This window comes from Nycticebus coucang, chromosome 16, assembly GCF_027406575.1.
Source record: "Nycticebus coucang isolate mNycCou1 chromosome 16, mNycCou1.pri, whole genome shotgun sequence".
Taxonomy (NCBI): Eukaryota; Metazoa; Chordata; class Mammalia; order Primates; family Lorisidae; genus Nycticebus; species Nycticebus coucang.
This window is the reverse complement of record NC_069795.1, coordinates 11,599,885-11,619,689: the sequence shown is the minus strand read 5'-3', so window position 1 is coordinate 11,619,689 and position 19,805 is coordinate 11,599,885. Positions and strand designations below refer to the sequence as shown.

General features: G+C 44.1%; 1 protein-coding gene across 10 annotated transcripts in view; it reads left to right on the top strand.

Moving 5' to 3' along the window:
* ITSN1 (intersectin 1) overlaps positions 1–19,805 on the top strand; it is a 235,177-nt gene that overhangs the window by 178,111 nt on the left and 37,261 nt on the right. For 8 of the 10 annotated variants that reach the window (XM_053565712.1, XM_053565706.1, XM_053565707.1 and 5 more), the window contains 6 exons: positions 790–956; positions 4,168–4,213; positions 6,844–6,965; positions 11,373–11,490; positions 13,233–13,424; positions 13,783–15,273. In XM_053565712.1, coding sequence (XP_053421687.1) covers positions 790–956; positions 4,168–4,213; positions 6,844–6,965; positions 11,373–11,490; positions 13,233–13,424; positions 13,783–13,784 — 647 coding nt within the window. In that variant the 3' untranslated portion in view covers positions 13,785–15,273. Of the gene's footprint in view, positions 1–789; positions 957–4,167; positions 4,214–6,843; positions 6,966–11,372; positions 11,491–13,232; positions 13,425–13,782; positions 15,274–19,805 lie in introns of those variants that run through there. The other 2 variants (XM_053565715.1, XM_053565714.1) reach the window with 2 other exon arrangements.

Here is a 19,805-nt window from a genome sequence, read left to right as displayed (position 1 = left end):
CTAATGAGTTCTTACCCTTTAAAACTAAATTACATGAATAATAATATAAAACCGTGATTTGTCTTTTTAACTTTCTGTGAAAGTCCTGCTTATTTTCGGGGCTTGAGTAGACACTCCTTTTATCATTAGTCCACTCTACCAGTTTATACACTTGAATGAGTAGATGCCTGTTTTTAACTAAATAATACATATATCTTCTTTTGTGTTCTAACAGCTTTGTACCATGTATGTGTGTGGCATGATAGGATACTTGAATAATGAAAGAAGTGGGTCTAATCTACATAAAGGATATACTAATATACTTTATCCAAAAAATTTCTAAAATTATGACTTGATATCTTCAAAACTGAAATGCAAATATTTGATGTACATACCAAGAGCCTGTTGGTGAATACATCTGACCCAGCGCTCAGTACAAAGTAGTAGGTACTAAGTAACTGTTAGTTAAAATTAAACATAATAGCCATTTTCATTTACAAAGAAATGATGACACTAAATCACAGGTCGCTCTGGGTACTCGGTGTCAGTGCACACGCTCTTGGGTTTTTGTCCCTTTGGCTGGGTCTTCACGGGAATTGTCTCCCTGTCTGCAGCTACTGATGTTTCATGTGTATTTGGGGAATCTGTAGCCCATTGCATCCTGCAGCTCTGTATTTTATCTGTGACCAGCCTTTCTCTTGAATGGATCTTATCCTAACTTCCTTATTCATGAACTTGCTTTTGCAAAGCTGTCTGGGATTTCTTTAAACAATCAAGCTCTCTCCGTATCTCAATATTTCTCCCCACCAGAATTTATTGCCATGTACACTTACGAGAGTTCTGAGCAAGGAGATTTAACCTTTCAGCAAGGGGATGTGATTTTGGTTACCAAGAAAGATGGTGACTGGTGGACAGGAACAGTGGGCGACAAGTCCGGAGTCTTCCCTTCTAACTATGTGAGGCTTAAAGATTCAGAGGTAAACCCACATTAACTGTTTCCTCTCCCTTTCTGTGCAGTGATTCTCTCTGTTGGGCATCATGATGTTTGACGGTGGAACTTTGTTGGGTTTTGGAACGTGACAGTAAATACAGTGTGACTAAAATTGTTTGACTTTGTTATTTGGTGCTGCAGGCTAAGCACTGACTTCCCACAAGCAGAACTCACTGGGGCTCAGTGGATGCTTCGTGTGATGGGCTGGTCTGTGTCAGCTGGGATAATAATGCTCAGTATTAATCTGTTAAATTATAACTGACTTATGATTTGGAATGAACGTTCTTAATTATGTCTTCAAGGTCATTGATTTCTAGATGCTCCAAGATAGATATACAGCAATATTTTGCCAATGTAAACTGTTCCAAAATATTGGGTGGTGAAAAGTTTTTAACACATTAACTGCCATGTGAGGTATATTTAACTGATGCTAGTTTTGAGTCCAAGCCCTCGTGAACCATATATAAGTCACGTATCTCTTGACTTAGTAAAACACTGTGGCTCTAAGGAAAAAAAAAATTTGTCTAGTGTGGCAGTCAGTGTTTTAAAATTTATATTTTTGCCTACATAGTATAGAACAGAAGATCTGAGAGATTGGTATACTTTGGGCTCGGGCAAGGACTCATTATATCTAGTGATCAGGGGCTGAATTTATTTTAAATGCTGTTATAAGTTGGAAATGTCCCATGGCTGTTAAATGGAGCTGTAAAAATTTGATTACATAAACTGTAGTCTTGAGATAATGCAAGTTTAATGAAATGGTAGGATGGACCTACCACAGAGTCTGAGGGTCTGTCTTATAGTGGCCAATTTCAAGTTAAGAGAGTTTCAGGCAATCCATGTAATCATTTAACAGATCCATTGAACATGAAAAAACAACAACAACAACAAAAATGGGCTTTCTTTTTAAGCATCAACAGTCAATTCACAGTTATTTTCTTTTTCTCCTCACACCCCCTAGATACTGAGAGAGAAAAGGCTGGCAAAGGACCTGTAGAGATGCTTTCTTAGTGTAAGCAAGTAGATGAAGCTCACTCTCTACCTTAAATGCCAGGAGGAGGAGGAATGTCAGCCTCCTCCTTAGCCCCCTCTGCTCAAAACTGCTCCCTGGTGAGACTGGGCCTGGTGACTTGCTTCCGAGACTGCCATCTCACCTTCCTTGTGGTTCCCAGAAATGGCTTTATTTGCTTGGGTTTTGTTTTTCTAAGGGGTGCCGTCATTATTTTGTTACTTGGTTTTCTTGCAGTGGTCTTGCAGCTTACCGAAATTCCCACGGGTGGATTTACCTAAGTCTGCACACCCCTGGAGAATTTGACAGCAGCCTGAAGAAAGTGATTTCCCCCTATCAGACAGCCAGCATGTTGGATCCTACAGACCTGGAGAGGGAGAACTCTTCCCCAGGCCAGCAGACCAAATCTAATCAGAACCATACAGATGATATTTCAGGGACGTTTGGGAGAAAACGCTAAAAACTAAACTCGATTTCTACTACCGTGCATGAAACGCTTCAAATAACTTTACCTTTTGGATCACTTAAAATACAAAACACATTATTTGTGTTGTATTCTAATAAATTACAGTTTTCTATCTTTAAAAACCATCTGGTGTTAGTAAATTAAAAAAAAAAAAACACAATGACTTTTTTTAAGGTAAACAAGGTTGTCAGGTGCTTTCTTAACCACAGTCTTAAATTATTGGCCACAGGGAAACTAACAGTACTAAAGATTTTTAGACAAACATTTAACTATACTTTTAAATAGTAGTAGTATAGCTAAATGTCTGTGTATATCTGAAGTATAGCTTCCTGCAGCAGAATTGACGTCTGGCCACAAGGAGAAGTTGTCCCCTCCTGCTTTTCTTCTCTCTTTGGGGCGGTCTGGGGCAGCTTTTCCTCAGGTGCAGGGCAGGCAGAACCTGGCTGCTGAGTATGTCCTGGCTGATGGTGCCGGTTGTGGTTTTTCAAGGGAGCACATCGAAGCCACTTGAATTGCTGGGTATTGCCAATTGCTTTGTTCTTGGGATAGTAACTGGTCACTGGAATCTTGTTTTGTTGGTATTCTTTTATTTGACACACAGCCTATTTAAAGAAATAGCAAGAAGAGATTGGTATTGTATGGCTTTGTTCATTAATAAAGTATAGCCGGGTAAAAATTAAACCCAAACTCTTCCAGGTACACAGTTATTAAATTTCAATAAACAAAATAAATGGACTATGATAAGTTGTATTTCTAGTAGCTAACTGGCATATTTTTATTCTTTCAAATAACTCTTGTTGAGTTTATTAAGCCTTTTGTTTTGTTTTAATTGGAATACTTAATTTACTGCAAGATAGGGACTCAAGGGCGTAAATTAATTCAGAATAAAGCACTTTGTACCAACAGATTACTTTCTGGCTCCTGTCCTGACTCTCGGGGTCTCTGTTGGCTTGCTCAGCTGGTTTAAAATTCCATGAGTATCCAGGAGAGGAATTCAACCCCGAAGCACTTTTAGAACGCTTAATAGTTGAAAAGAAATGTGCTCTACTTCTATGGATTGTGCTTCCAGCATTGACAGAGAAGTTTCAGTGTCTAAACACTGTGAAATTGGGTGGAAAGGCTACCCAGGACAGCAGCTCCTTTGGTGAATGGGATGGGGGAAGGGAGGTCCCAGCTGCCCCTGTACTGCTTTAGTTCTTTACAAAAGAAGGCTTCTAAAGCAGATGTAGCAAAATGTTAATACTCTGATGTATTAAGCCTGGGTAGGGTAGGTTCATGGTCTGTCATATCCTCTGTACTTTCTATGTGTGAAGTATTTCATAATTAACTATTTGAAAATAAAGCAGGAGCACAGTGCTTAGGACACAGATTAGTGGTCTTCCTAGCACAGAATCTCCTGTTCGATTTAACTGGGTCCAGAATGTACCTGTGCTACACATGGTCAGTACTGGGCCCTCTGAGATCCTGTGGGGCCACATACTTTGCTGTTCTTACTTCTTAAAAAAAAAAAAAAAAAGAGTAAAAGCCACATGTTTTAAGTGACTGATTTTGTCCTATGTTTTCCTGATACACATCCCATGTCAGATGATACAGTGCTGCCGTGTTCCCCAGAATGAAAAGGGGTTCTGAGGGCTCAAGCGGGTTTGTATCATCATTAATCGTTTTTTAAGTTGCACAATCAAAACTTCAGCATGCAAATGAGACCTTCTGCTCTGTTTTAAGGGCTCTGGAACTGCTGGGAAAACAGGGAGTTTAGGAAAAAAACCTGGTAAGTTACAAACCCTGATGCTTACTTTTCAATGTTTTGAATGTAATTGATAGTTGTTCCCAACCTTTGTTTATTAGGACTAGAAGCCCAAAATAAAGACAAAAGAATCTTTCTTAAGAGTGGTCAGAGCAGATCCTGTCCTTAGAATTTATGGAACAATGTATATCTGTGGTTATGAAATCTGGCTCTTGCTTCACACATGGGGAGTGGGGATGTTACTGGGCAGAGTGTTTTCTTGGACTGCGAAGAAATAATTCAGACAAGATGGTGGGAAGTTCTAATTCATGGAGCTGGAGGATTGCAAGGTCAGCTGCTTCTCAGTTATCTTCTTGTTAGTCTCGGGAAGACTTTTTTCATTTTCTGACAACACATTAAATTCCAGGACACAAACTGTGGAGAATATTAGAGGAACAAAAAGTATTATTGGAGTGTAAGGTCCCATTAATTTAGAAGCCATTGAGTGGTTTCCTCAGGTATACGCTGAAGGTACAAAATTATAGGCATCCCTCGGAGTTCAAAGTATTTTAGTTTATTTAAATAAAATCACACATTCTATAAATAGTAGTACGAGAAAGAAAATGAAGCAGATGTGAAATGATATGGTTTGTATGGCGAGTCTTCCTGGTCTAGGTCATTTGAGCTCTTTTGCTATCATATCCTTAGAAAATTATAGGTTGAATTAGTCACTGAAATGCTGACAGAGGGATCTGTGTGTCTGGCTGGTGCTCAGCTCCAAATGGGCTTACATGGCAAGGAAAAGAGGACTTTCAGGTTGTCTAGGATTTTAGTTAGGCTCCAGATACTTGCTCCACCTGGTGTGATTCTGCTATATTTTGAACATCTGTCATTCCAGAGGGCGTAGATATGTCATATATGATACCCAGGTGGGCTTCACTTTGTACCGAAAGTAGCAAGCTGCTCAGGGGCACAAAAGATGGCAGAGAGTGTTGGGGCACATTGCCACTGCACACACCAGGTCCTTTGAGGAGCAGTAACAGTATTCCAAACAGGACCCAAATTTGGGCTTTCTCCAAACCAAAATCTAAACATTGGCGTGACAGGAGAGTCTTCTTTGCAGCATAGATTTCCCAACTAGAGAGCCCCAGTCAGATCCAAGGAAGGGCTGGTAAGCTCACACTGGGCTTTCCTGCCTCCCCACACTCTTTGAAGTCTCAGGCAGGGCCAGGCCTGCACTGGAGCAGCCTGGCACTCCTGTCATGGCAACCAGCTCCTTATTGCAGAGCAGGATAATAGGGTTTGTTAAAGAGGCTGAATCTTTTTTTTTTTTTTTGAGACAAGAGTTTCACTGTGTCACCCTTGGTAGGGTGCTGTGGCGTCACAGCTCACAGCAATCGCAAACTCTTGCTCTTAAGAGATTCTCTTGCCTCAGCCTCCCCAATAGCTGGGACTGTGAGCACCCGCCACAACACCTGGTTTTTGTTTTTTGTTGGAGTTGTCATTGTTGTTTAGCAGGCCCAGGCTAGGTTCGAACCCGCCAGCACCGGTGTATGTGGCCGGCACCCTAACCACTGAGCTACGGGCATCAAGCCAAGAGGCTGAATCTTATTCATTCCCTGGAGTTAATAGAAAAGTAAGAAATACTTAGAGAAAAGCAATCAGAGTGGAGCCTTTTTGCCTTCTTTCTTACTATCGACTTCATTCCATCTTCTTTCCTTCCTTCCTTTCTTTCATTTTTCCTTTCCTTCCTTCCCTCCCTCCCCCCCTTCCATGTAAGTGAATGGAATAGTTTGTTCTGTCTTGCTTCTCAAAGTTCAGAGAGCAGCTGATGCCGATGCACCAGAACGCAGTCAGAGAAGGATTCTGTCTTTTCATACTTGACCTCCTGGGCCAGTAGTAATGCAGTTTTCAGAGCCCATTCTGTAGTACTGCTGTGATTTTTCCCGTAGGACTTTTCATATTCAGAAAAAGTACAGAACTGTGTACATTTTTATTCGCTGGGCTGAATTGTTTTTTGCATAAAATTCCCTTCTTAGCTTCAGGTTCTTCCTTTAACTTGAAATAAAAAGAAAGAAATTTGCATTGCCATGATTCATTGCCGGTATTCTGGGATCATTCTCAAAATGTGAGCTGTAAAGAAAATGGCCATGGTGGGCGTGAGGGCCTACAGCAACAATGTACAAGTGAGCTCCTGCCAAGCTCCCAGTGGTTTCTGAGGAAAACAGACTTCCTCTTCCTGCTTTAACTGGCAGGTGGAAAAGTTTCCCTTGAGTCCTTTATTCATCTAATCGTCATTGAGTGTCATCACGCTGGGGCAAGGAATGAGGCCCAGCCCTTGGCATGGAGGTGTTGACAGTGATTGTGGGAGGGACATGGCAGAGGGAAGGGGACAAGAAAGGGGCTTCACGGAGGGAAGATGGTAAGTTCTGAGAGATGATGAGGGTGTCCTACAGTGGACCAGTCAGGACAAATGTGTCAGCCAAGCCCTGAAATGCTGCCTTTGCAGTGGAACTGGAGCTGGGGCAATTCAGCAAGCCATATTTTTAGTAGAAAACCATCCTAATTCGTTGGTTTTGATGATGGTTAATGTGAACCTGGCAGGTGGCTGTCTTCCTAGACCTGCCTTCTCCTGACTGTAACTGTGCACTGCGATGTTTGGTCTTGTTTTTCAGAGATTGCCCAGGTTATTGCTTCGTACACTGCTACTGGTCCTGAGCAGCTCACTCTGGCCCCTGGTCAGCTGATTTTGATCCGGAAAAAGAACCCAGGTGGATGGTGGGAAGGAGAGCTGCAAGTTAGTATATTCTTTATTTGTTTCAAATTCTCTGTCAAGTTTGAATATGCAAAATCTCAAAAGGACACTATTTTGTGGTAAAGTATAAATAAGCCTTCACTGCCTGGATTCTGTATTTGGATAGTGGGAGAGACCACATTTTTTGAGTCTGTTTGGTTCTTAAGCTTCAGAGAGCCGGTAGCAGAATTCTCAGGCTGGAGAATCATCTGAAAAGTTGTCTACTCCCTCCCTGAGCTCGGATAGTGCTTATTGGGATGGTGAGAATTTTTAGGACAAGGGGATACCTGCTATGAGTCACCCTCAAGTATTACATGTTACCAAAAAAAGTGGGGATTTCCTCAGTGGTGTTGGCAGGTGTGCTACAGACGTGGCTTGCTTTGCACTCACGGCCGCGTCTGTGCAACAGTGTTTTAAGTTCCTCCGTGTGTGCACATTATTCGCATCATCTTATTATTCATTTTGCTTTTCCTGATACCTCTTTAAAATCTAATTTCCAGAGACAAAATTACTTTTAAAAAGGTTATCATTTAGCCAGGCATAGTGGGGCATGCCTATAGTATAGTCTTAGCTACTTGGGATACTGAAGCAGGAGGATCATTGAGTCCAGGGATTTTAGGTTACCACAAGCCATGATTGTACCACTGCACTCAGGCCTGGACAACAGAGCAAGACGCTGTCTCAAAAAAAAAAAAAAAAAAAGAGATTATTATTTTGCAACCATCTTGGTAAGTGAAGATTATTAGAATCATCAGTGGATGCCAAATCTAAGGAGAATATTTGAAGAGGAACAGAAAATATACCTGGTCTTCAAGTGACTCCCTACACATCACTTACTATTTGCAGGGGAAATGCGCTAATTAAGGATACAGTGGAAAAGTAGGACAGCACCTTAAGCAGGTGGTCAGAATTATCCTCCCCAGTGGAGAGACGAGTGGACATTATACACGTGCAAAACCAGCACCCTGAGAAGGACACGGTGTCACTCACATCCTCTTCTGGCCAGAAATGCAAGGCCTGAGTCTAGTCATGAGGAAACATTACCTAAACCCCAAACGAGAAATGTTCAATTAGAAAGTGGGGAGGCAGTGACTGTATTCTTTAAAAATATCAGTATCATGGGCGATGCCTGTGGCTCAAAGGAGTAGGGTGCTGGACTCATATGCTGCAGGTGGCAGGTTCAAACCCAGCCCCGGCCAAAACTACAAAAAAGAAAAAAAATATGTATATATATATCATAAACGACAAAACCTGTAAAAAGAAGGGTAAAGAAACATGAGAACTGACTGCAATATCTGAGTCCAGGCTGGATCCTGTATGAAAGAAAAATCACACTTTAAAGGATTTTATTGGGATAAGGACACTAGACTGGTTAAAATTTGTGTACCAGGGCAGCACCTGTGGCTCAATGGATAGGGCACCAGCCCCATATACCGAGGGTGGCGGGTTCAAACCCAGCCCCAGCCAAACTGCATCAAAAAAACAGCTGGGCATTGTGTCAGGTGCCTGTAGTCCCAGCTGCTCAGGAGGCTGAGGCAAAAGAATCGCCTAAGTCCAAGAGCTGGAGGTTGCTGTGAGCTGTGACGCCACAGCCCTCTACGGGGCTATAAAGTGAGACTCTGACTCAAAAGAAAATTTTTTGTGTACAAGCATTAAATTTACTAAAAGCAATAGCTGTACTGTGGTTATGTAAGAGAATATTCCTACTTTTAGGAAAAACACATTGAAGTATTTAGGGGTGAAGAGCTAGGGTGCAGGCAACTTGTAATCAGATGATTCAGAGAAAAAATTAGGGAAGGGGGTGGGAGGAGGCAAGCAGGTGCGTAAAGGCAGCCGGCAGGATGAAGTGCAAAGAGCAGGTGCACTGGGGTAAATGGCTATGGGTGCTCTGGGTACATTTTTTTTTTTATTTCATTTCAGAATATTTCTTTTCTTATTCTTGCCACTTTTCTGTAAGTTTAAAATTATTTCTAAATAAAAAGTTGCCTTGAAAATGTTACTACAATAGCATTTCCTTGATAGCGTGTCTCCCTTCTCACTCACAATCTCCGCCAACCCCCAAAGTGAAGGGTGACCTTGTCCTCCATGGCTCACCCATATGATTGTTGCACAGGGGGCTGAATTTCCCAGCAGCCGTTTAGAGAGGAGCACAGAATCTGACGTCCTCCTTTAGAGTTGAGCAAGGGGTCTCTGTAAGGATTGGCTGAACACGTGAAAGAATGATTTCTAGAACTGCTTCATGAGGAAGGAGTCTATAGTGTAATACCTTGGTGTCCATTCTGGGCCTGTGGACTGACCTCTTGGACCACTGGCTCTCAAAGGGCCATGATCAGGACTGTGTAGGCATTCGGTAAATTTAAGAGGGAGGGAGATGGCACGTTTGCTGTGCTAGGAGCTAGCTGTGGAAGATGGCCCCTCCAGGGGTGCTCAGGAAGGCCTGTGGTTACAACACTATTCTACTCACTGCTTTGTCCAGGCCAGCCAAGGGCAGGAAGGGAAAGAGCCACACTGTGGTGAGCTGAACATGCGGGGCCTAAGAAAGGATTCTTGGGCAGAATGGGAGGCTCAGCCTGGAGCACAACCAAAGACAAAGCTTTCCCTGGGGAGCTCATAGTACGCAGCTATCATAAAATCCCTGTCTAGAAGGACTTGCCAGATACGTCCTCTGGAGTCCTAGAAATCCACTCCCTCCCTGCCTGCCCTTTAACCTGCAGCTCCCCCTCCCTGTGTTGAATTGTGCCATCTCTGTCCCTGTCCCCTGAACTGTGTGGTCATTCTTTAGTATTTTATATTACTTAGCTTTCCGTGCATATTTCTTATTTCCTCATGTAATTGATCCACTCCTTGAAGGCAACAGCCATGCTTTTCAGTCCTCATGCTCCCAGCACCTGGCTCGAAAGAGAGTTTTCAATGATTCCTAGACTCCACCATCAAGGGGGGGGTGAGTGACCATGCCTGGGGTAGCTCCTGGCACTTTCACCACAGTGGATTTCAGCTGGGTCCACAGCTGAGGAAGTGACCACAGACGTGGGGGGACTAACTAGTGGGTGGCTGTGAGCCAAATGGCAGCGCTTGAGGTAGATAAACACATAGACCCTCTTCACCACGTGGCTCAGTCACCGCAGGTTCACCGTGAGCATCAAAGCTTTAGTCCTGGGCTGCTCTTTGAAGTGAATAATATAGAAAAGTTCTTTTCTTAATTTAAAGAAAAACTTTGGTCCTTGAGCCAAGGGCATGAAGTCTGTCAGACCACAAGGAAAGGAAACTTGATCTGTGTTCTCAAGTGACCCAGAGGGACCCCTCTTGATAGAGTGGCAGGTGGGAGGATGGGGCCGAGGTGGTGGGAGTTTTCTTTTCTTTGAATTTTATTTCCTTATTTTTCGAATGAGTAATATGTTCGCATGGCTTTAAGTTCAAAAGTTATAAAAGAAATGCAGATGTCTCCCTCCTGCCCCTGTCCCCCAGAGGCAACAGTTGTCATTGTAGCCTTGTGTCGTGTGCAGGTGGGCGGGCACCTGCGTGTATGTGCATGCGTGTTGAAGTCTCCTTTCCTGGTAGTGGGCAGCAGGGTAGACATAGCCCTTCTCGACTCGAGTCTTTTCATGGGATTGTATCATCACCGCAGGCCTCAGCTCACCAACTTTCTCATAAATTCCTCCACATTACCTGCTGTCCTTTTCCAACAATCCTTACCTTGTAACACTCCATAGGTGGATCTGGTGTTGAATCAGACTGAAGAGTGACAATGAAAAATGGGTGGTCACCATCACATGGGTCTGATGGTTTTTGAAAACAGTGTCAGGTTGGGGCTCCTCATGTTCTGTGTGTCTGCACGTGTGCCATCTTGCATCTCAGGCTGCATGCTACCGTAAAGAAGAGCCCCACTGAGGGGGGATCTCAGCCGCCACTAATTAGCCTGTGGCCTTGGGCTGCCACTCAACTTTTCCATCAGCCTCACTTTCTTCATCTGGAAATTGAGGAAAGTAATAGTATTATACTTCTGGAATTGTTGTATGCATACATGCAATAGATGTGGACAGCTAATTCCTAAACCCACATATCAGGTTGGCATTAAGTGTAATCTCTACATTACTGAAGTGAGCAACTGAGTACCAGCGTTACCAACAGAGTATCCTATCCTAGACATGCTGTGGTGTATTCTGAATTTGTGATCCACCCAATCTAGCTTGTGCAAGAATATCCCAGGCTTCACTGATCAATGACTGCCACAATTTGAGTTTTAGGTACAGTATTTGTTTTTGTGACACAGTAATCCTTAGATTCTACTATTAATGTTATTTGTCTTTCAGTTATATGTAAACTTTGCAAAACTGCTGTGTTTCAAAGTGAACTTTATCGTTAGAGAATATGAACCTTTAAAACTTCTTGATATAATTATTTTCTTATCAGGCACGTGGGAAAAAACGCCAGATTGGCTGGTTCCCAGCTAATTATGTAAAACTTCTGAGCCCTGGGACGAGCAAAATCACTCCAACAGAGCCGCCAAAGTCTGCAGCGTTACCAGCAGGTAAGGACTTTGCAGTCTCTAACTGGAACCTGTCTGCATGTCACTTGAGTTTTTCCACTCAACTTTCTCATTAAATATCTCATTTTTTTCACATGGGCTCTAAGCACTTCTTGTCCTTGCTGGGACTGACACCCAAGTAATGTGATATGGAGTATGTTTTTCAAAAGGACCAAATATCTAAGTAGCTTTACTGTGCTGGGTACAACAGAGCCCTTGTTGGAACACTCTTCTGACAGAGTCGTGAATGCCGTGGCAGTGAAGCCAGATTCTTCTCTTATTTCTTTCCAGCTATTTAAGTTGGGATTTGGGCTGGGGGTGAAACCACAGAAAGGGACTCCTAAAAATAAATGGCTGGGTTCTTACGAGGTTAGAAGATGGCGATGGAGGCCATGGGGTCTGTTGGCTGTAATGTGGTGTTCACTGAAGGCTGAAATAACACCTCTGTGACATTCACTGTGAGCAGAGGGGCCTTTGCGCTGAGGGGACAGGATGTTGTGCACAGTTTCCTAGAGGACTGAAAAAGGACAGCACTGAAGTTGACCTGGTTGGCTCTTTGCTGATTGAAGGGATTAAATTGGATGCTTTAGTAATATCTGAGAGGGTTGAGGTTAGGGGAGCAGATTTCCGCTGTAGGTCTGTAAGCCACCTATTCTTGGGTGGCATTTGTGGAAAGTGTGGCATTTTTGCTTTGGTGCCCTGTGGTTAAATGCCTGCACTTTATGTCCCCAGTGAAATAAGATTAAAACTTGGCAGCCTTTCCAAGAAGTTTAACGATCGGCCGCCATTGTGATGAATCCCGATCCCAGCTGGGCTTCTTTTGCTTGAGCCTGTGGCCTTGGGCAAGGAGAGAGGGGTAATACTGGCTGGATCTGCCTTGTGCAAGCAGAGAGGGGTAATACTGGCTGGATCTGCTCTCCCAGCAGGGGAGAGCTGGGGGGTGTCCCCCCTATTGTTAGCACCCAGCCCCCTTATTGGGTTGGCTGAAACCCACTGACACCATTTGCTGGAGTGATTGAATTACCTGGAGAATTTGAAACCATAAACCTAAATATATAGGTTGGTTAAGACAGATTAACTGGGGATTGTGGCCTAACTGTGCAGACTTTCCTAAAGTGGAAGTGCCAGAGAAGGAGAATTTTACCTCCTATTGTTTTGAGTGAAAACCAGAGAAGAAAAATTGTTCTTGCATATGGAGATTTCTTTCTTCGCGTCAAAATTTGGAGACACAAAGATACAGCAGAATGATCTTTTAAAACACTGATTTTACTTTTCATTAAGGTTTGGAAGTTTTGGAGGTCAGATGATCATTACCTTCCACCCTAAAAAAAGAATAGAAAAATGAGAAAAACTATAGCAAAGTCCCCATGACTTTACTGTCTGTGCAGCTGTCCTGGAGCTGGGGGTTGTGCCAGCCTTCCCAGCGTCCGCATTATAAATAAGTTCCGCCAACTGGAAACGGAGGTGATCAATTAGCGCTGTGAATTTTCTGCTGACAAGTAAACATGAAAAGAGGAAGCTATTATAAAAACCAAAGACTCAGTGTGAAAATTTTGCTGTTGTCTTGGTTTTTAATCCTTCGTCTTCCTCTTATTGCCACGTTGTTGAAATCCCATTAGAGCACTTCCACTGAGTTTCCTCCTCTCCTGAAAAGACAGAAATAATACGGGAAAATACCAAGCGGCTGCACGTCACCTGTTGCACCCGTGGGGGTGTGCGGCTGCTCACCCGCCCTGTCTCCGCAGTGTGCCAGGTGATCGGGATGTACGATTACACAGCACAGAATGACGACGAGCTGGCCTTCAACAAGGGCCAGATCATCAACGTCCTCAACAAGGAGGACCCCGACTGGTGGAAAGGAGAAGTGAATGGACAAGTGGGGCTCTTCCCGTCCAATTATGTGAAGCTGACCACAGACATGGACCCAAGCCAGCAATGTAAGTGCCCTGGTGGCTCTGTTGCCTCGCCTCTCTGGTATCTTCCAGTAAAACATGCAGCATTGCTCTGATTCTGCCGAGCTTTGTTTGCAGAACTTAAAGCTAGACCATTGCTGCATTTGCAAGAGTCTCTTTGAAGACCTTCTGTAATGCAAGACTTTATCTTGTGGGTTTTTTTTTTTTAATTTTCATTCCTTCTGTAGCATGTCCCCTCCCTCCCCTCCCTCCCCTCCCCCCTTTTTTCTTTTTTCTTTAATCATTTTGGCATCATGCTGTTTACATGCCTGACTCATTTTCCTAGCTTGAATTTTGCTCATTGTTTTGTTTTGCTTATGTGTTGTTTTCCTCCTTTTTCTAGGAATCATATGTTGTCCATCCCCCCCTCAGGCTTGAAAGTCCTCAAAGAGACCCACTATCCCATATCACTGCCCAGAGGGATGATGGGAGATGCAGCCTTGATCATGTGACTTCCAGCATGATCACCTACTGCCTTCTGAGTAGAAGAACTCACTGCAGAGCAGTTTACCTCATTTTACCTTAGTTGCATGTGATCGCAATGTTTGAGTTATTACTTGCCGAAATAGGAGCAAAAATTACGAAAATACACAGGGTAGTGGGTCCTTTTGTGGCTTTCCTAGTTACTCAAATTGACTCCCCCCACCTTTGCACAGGTGTTTTCAATAGTTTTAAAATTATTTTTAAATATATATATATTTTAGCCTTTTAATAAAAAAAATAAAGACCTACTTTGCTATTTTGGTTTTGCAAAAAGACCCACTATCAAGGAATGCTGCATGTGCTATTAAAAATTGTTCCAAATGTCCATAAATCTGAGACTTGATGTAACTTTTTATTTTGTCCAGTGATACCAACTAAATTGTGTAGTTTGGGGTTCCCCCACGCTGTAGAATTTCAGAGGAGTTTAGTATATTTGTTTTAAAGATGTGTAGAATGAGCCCATTAAACAGAAGGTGGTTTGTGCTTGTTTGTATCAGATGTACCTTGTTGAGCATGTAATACATCCTGTACATAAGAAATTCGTTCTTTCCATGGCAAAAGCTATGACTTTGTATGATGCTCTAATTGTATTGCATTAATTTTATTTTGCACAGTGACCTTGTAGCCACATGAGACAGCACTCTGTGTTTTTGTTTGGTCTCAGATTTATCTGGTTGAGTTGGTGTTTTGTTTTGGGTTTTTAATTTTGTGTGTTTTCATGCCATGAAATCAGGAGACAACACCATTGAGGTTGTTACCATCAACGAAATCGACGTTTAGTCTCTGTTACGTGAAATTTTATTCCAATTACTTTTTCGTGGAATGACATAAATTACTTTGAACAAGTAATTTTCTTGACAAGAAAGAATGTATAGAAGTCTCCCTGCAATTAATTTCCAGTGTTTACATTTTTTAACTAGACTGTGGAATTTCTACAGATTACTATGAAATGGAGCTCATGGTCTGTTCATGTGTTTAGATGTGCTGTAGCCGAAGCCCTGTTTGTCTTTTAAACCCTAGTTGAAAGCTTTCAATAAAAATGCCCACTGCTGACAGTGCAGAAGGTGGGGTGGGGGAGCCCCAAGCACAATCTAGCTGTCCTACTAATGACTTTGTAACACGTCTTCCCCTCCCGTTGTCCCGAGCCCGTGCTGGCGGTTGTGAGGGTCCTTTATCCATTCACACGGTGCAGAGAGCGGGGACTGCTCCTGCCCGCTCAGCTGCGCTTCAGTATTTTCATGGATATGAATGTAAAATATATAAATATATAAACCTGCGGCTTTAACAACTGTAATACAACCTTTTGAATTAGTTACATGTATAGATAATTAAATTCTTCATATAAAAGTTAGATGGAAATGTCTCTGTGTTCTTGATGTTGGAACCTGGCAGTGGTGTTGGGGAACCAGGCAGACTAGATGTCAGCCACTGGCCTGCTGCCCGTGTGGCACCTGTGACGTGTGCTTTTGGAAATACAAACCTAACCAGCGTCTCACCGAGTCTTCCTGGAACAGTCCTCCCTCTCTCCCTGTTTCCCCCCTCCCCTGATCAATATGAAACGATTGCTCCTTATAATACCAGATTTGAAGCCTAGGACTCTACCACCTGGCTTACCAGTTAACTATCTCATCGGGCTTTTGAGTTATTTTGTTGACACATTGAAGGTGTGTGATTTGGCTCAGGATACAAAACATTTGTCATCATGAGGGCCTGGTCAACACCCCACAAGTACATGCCTAAAAACAGACTTGGCACACCTTCCGTGTTATTCTGCAGGAGCAGCTTCTGCCTGGCACACTCAGTCTTGTTGCCTCTGCAGAAATTCCCCAGCATACACATCGGTGCAGCTGTCGCTATGATGACCACATGCTTGATTCCATCCACAGGAAGTTCAAGTATTAGGCCCCTCCCCGCCATTCAGTTGGAAGTGATTTCCTTCATCAATTCGGCACACGTCTTTGGGACAACATCTACCGTGTGTTATAAGCCCTGCTGGCTTCTGGCTAGAGTGTGGCATAGGGTCCCTGTCCTCATGGGTTTGTATTTTAATGGAAGGAATGAGCAGAAAAACAAATTCCTGCAGTCCATATAAGTAAATCTCATACGTGTGTGATGGGTGCTAAGTTCTATGCTAGAAGTATGGGTGTGAGACCCATCTGAGCAGGCCTTGCACGGCCAGTGGGGCAGGGAGTTGTTGACTACAAGGAAAGGATCAGAGACCCTTTCAGGAGCAAGTGATATTTAAGCTGAGACCTGAAGGCTGAGGAGGAGCCAGAGGAAGAGGGAAGAGAAATGGCTATTGTAGTCAGAGATGTCAGGTCGTGCAAAGGCCCAGAGGTAGGCAGAGATGCGTCCTTCTCACTGTCCCCAGACCTATTCCTTGGTGGAGCAGCAATCGAGTCAGGAAGGCCCCCTTCCTGTATGTGGGCTAGAAGGAATACAGTTGACAAGGTGGGTAATAACTACCATCCTATGCATACCTCACTCTCTCAAATACCCTTTCTGTGGCTCCCTCCCCAGACTTGTTTTGTGTTTCTGAAACTGACACAGGTTGTTCTCAGGAAACTGTTCTTCCTCCTTGTAAGTCATTCTATCTGCATTTGATTGTAGAGCCTCCTTCTGACCTAATGGTTCTTAGCCAGAGGGGTGCTGTTCCACATCCCACAACACACAGGACAGCCCACACGACAGAGTGATCTGGCCCAGGTGTCGCCCAAGCTGAGTTCAAGAAATCCTGGTCCCACCCCACTGGCCACTGGTTCATGTTCACCTGATTGCTTATAACCAGAAAAGTTGCTCTGACAACTATTGTTCAGTAAATTTAATCATTTAATGAGCTCATTTCATACATATACATTTTTTTTTCAAGACAGAATCTTACTTTGTCACTCTTGGTAGATAGAGTGCTGTGTGGCACAGCTCACAGCAACCTCAAACTCCTGGGCTCAAGTGATTCTCTTGCCTCAGCCTCCTGTGTAGCTGGGACTAGAGGTGCCCATCACAACACCCAGCTGTTTTTAGAGACAGGATCTTGCTCTAGCTCAGGCCGGTCTCAAACCTGTGAGCTCAGGCAATCCACCGGCCTCAGCCTCTGAGAGTGCTAGGATTGCAGGTGTGAGCCACTGCGCCAAGCCCATATGTCCATATGTGTGTGTGTATGGTTTTGTTTTTGGTTTTTTTTGAGACAGAGTCTCACTTGTCACCCTTGGAGAGTGCCATGGCGTCATAGTTCACAGCAATCTCAAACTCTTGGGCTCAAGCGATTCTCTTGCCTCAGCCTCCCAAGTAGCTGGACTATAAGGGCACCCACCATAATACCCAGCTACATATGTATTTTTTTAAGACAGAGTCTCACTCTGTTGCCCAGGCTACACTACTGTGAAATCATAGCTCACTACAATCTCAAATTCCTGGGCTCAAGTGATCCTCCTGCCTCAGTCTCCCAAGTAGTTGGGCGTGTAGACGCCCACTGCTATTCCTGGCTAATTTTTTTATTTTTAGTAGGGCAGGGTCTTGTTTTTGCTCAGGCTGGGATCCAGTCATTCTCCTGCCTTGGCCTCCCAGAATGCTAGGATTATAGGCCTGAGCCACCAAGCCTGGCTTTTTTTTTTAAGACAAGGTCTTGTTTTCTGTTGCACAGGCTAGACTGCAGGCTGGAGGGCAGTGGTGTCATCACAGCTCACCCCAACCCCAAACTCCTGGGCTCAAGTGATCCTCCTGTCTCAGCCTCCTGAGTAGCTGGGATTGCAGGTGTACACCATCATGTTGGGCTAATTTTTCTAGTTTTTGTAGAGACAGGGACCTTGGTGGTTGGGCTTCCCAGGCCCCAGACAAACGAAGCTGGTCCAAAGCAATGACTCAGGTCTTTGTAAAGTTACAAAATGTTGTACCATGATGTATATGGTAGAAGCCGGTGTCTGCCCTGTTTCTAGGAGGGAACCCAGGCAGACTCCCTTTGCAAATGGTGGTAATTGGGTGATCTCCAGGCCTTCTTTGATAGCTGACAGCTGCTATTTCCACCATCAGAGGAAAAACTCAGTAACACTAGCTTTGGAAGACCCGCTAAGTGGTAGGTTAGCTATACGAAATTGCCTATAAACAGTGATTTCTTATGGTTCCACCTAGCACGGTATGTCGTCCCCGGCACATGACAGGTTCGGGAGTGAAAAGTGCCTGTCAAGTGAGTGGATCAAGTGAGCAGCAGAGTCTCAGTTCTCAACACACTACATCCCAGAGGGGAAACCAAGATGTCTCTCTAATTTCCTTTCCTGTTAGATGAAAGCTTCCCCAAAGCAACAATGCCCTTGGAAGGGGCTGCTTCCTGGAGTCTCTTGCTCATTTGGTGTAAGGAGGAGGCTGAAGACCCGGGATCTTCATCTGGGCCAAGTCCCCACTCCAGCACGGGGTGGGGGAAGAGCACACTCAGGTAACGGGAGGGGGACGGGCCCAGCAAGCCTCAGTCAGTCCTGCTCCCTGGAACATTAAAAGTCATTTCTGAGACAGTATTTTTTCTTTTAGCAAAATTATAAATTAATCCTATTCATTCTTTTCCGTTTCAAAAATACCCATGATGATTTTTTAAAAATCTACATTGAACGGGGCGGCGCCTGTGGCTCAGTCGGTAAGGCGCCGGCCCATATGCTGAGGGTGGCGGGTTCAAACCCGGCCCCTGCCAAACTGCAACCAAAAAATAGCCGGGCGTTGTGGCGGGCGCCTGTAGTCCCAGCTACTCGGGAGGCTGAGGCAAGAGAATCGCTTAAGCCCAGGAGCTGGAGGTTGCTGTGAGCTGTGTGAGGCCACGGCACTCTGCCGAGGGCCATAAAGTGAGACTCTGTCCCTACAAAAAAAAAAAAAAAAAAAATCTACATTGAACGCCAATGATCCCCAAAATGCACAGAAAAAGAGCCCCTTCTTCACTGTGCCAGATAGTTTGGATCTGGTAGGACAGGGGAACAAATAATAAGAGCAAAGGTCACGAGAGCCTTATGTGACGTGTGACAGTGTTCTCTTGGGCCCTTCTTTAAGGAAAACTCCCACGTGAAAACCACACATGCAGACTAGTGATTCCATTCCAGAGGCTTCTCAGCCTCTCAGGAAGAGTCTATTTAAATTGCAAGTTCTCCAGGCGTTTTTCAGTTACATGACCTAACTCTGGAAAATTAAGGTTGTGTTTGTAAAAAATGAGCTTCAGCTTTAAGATCATATATGTACAGCATCCATGCAGTTTGCTGTTAAGCATGCTACCTCCTAGAAGCTGCTGTGTTAGGCAGGATTTTATTACTTTATGGTACCAACAGTGTGTGTGTGCGTGGCTGGCAGACACAGTGAGACCTTGACTTAAAGGCCTCTCTGAAGCTTGGTAATAGTAAGTTGAATGGTGAGGTCAGGTTACAGCCAGAACGCAGGTCGATGCCACTTTACGGAAGATGCTGGCAGAGGCTGACAGCTGCTATTTCCACATCGGCCTGGCACATCCTTTGCAAATGATGTTGCAAGCCTCAAAAGAGGAATCATCCCTTCCTTGGACTCGCCCTATCATATTTTTAAAGTTGACCAGTTCCTTCTCTTGTGGTTTCTCTCAACTCTGACCCAGGAACAGGGAAAGCACTTTTCTTCTGCCTGTTTTCATTAAGGAAGCTGCTTCACTGACACCCCTGGTTTTCCCTCCTTCCTCTCTGCCCCCTATTCCCACACACTCATGCATCCTGGGTTGTATTCACACCCCACCTACAAAGTGCCCGGACTGGAGGTGGGGTGCAGCAATGCTCCCTGCATGTTATTCAATGAAGGGCCGAGCCTTGCCCTTACGAGGATTCTGAGGGTCTAGGGGACCTAGTGATGTTCTCACAGGTAGCTTTTGAACTCCCTGGCTAGTTCTCTTTC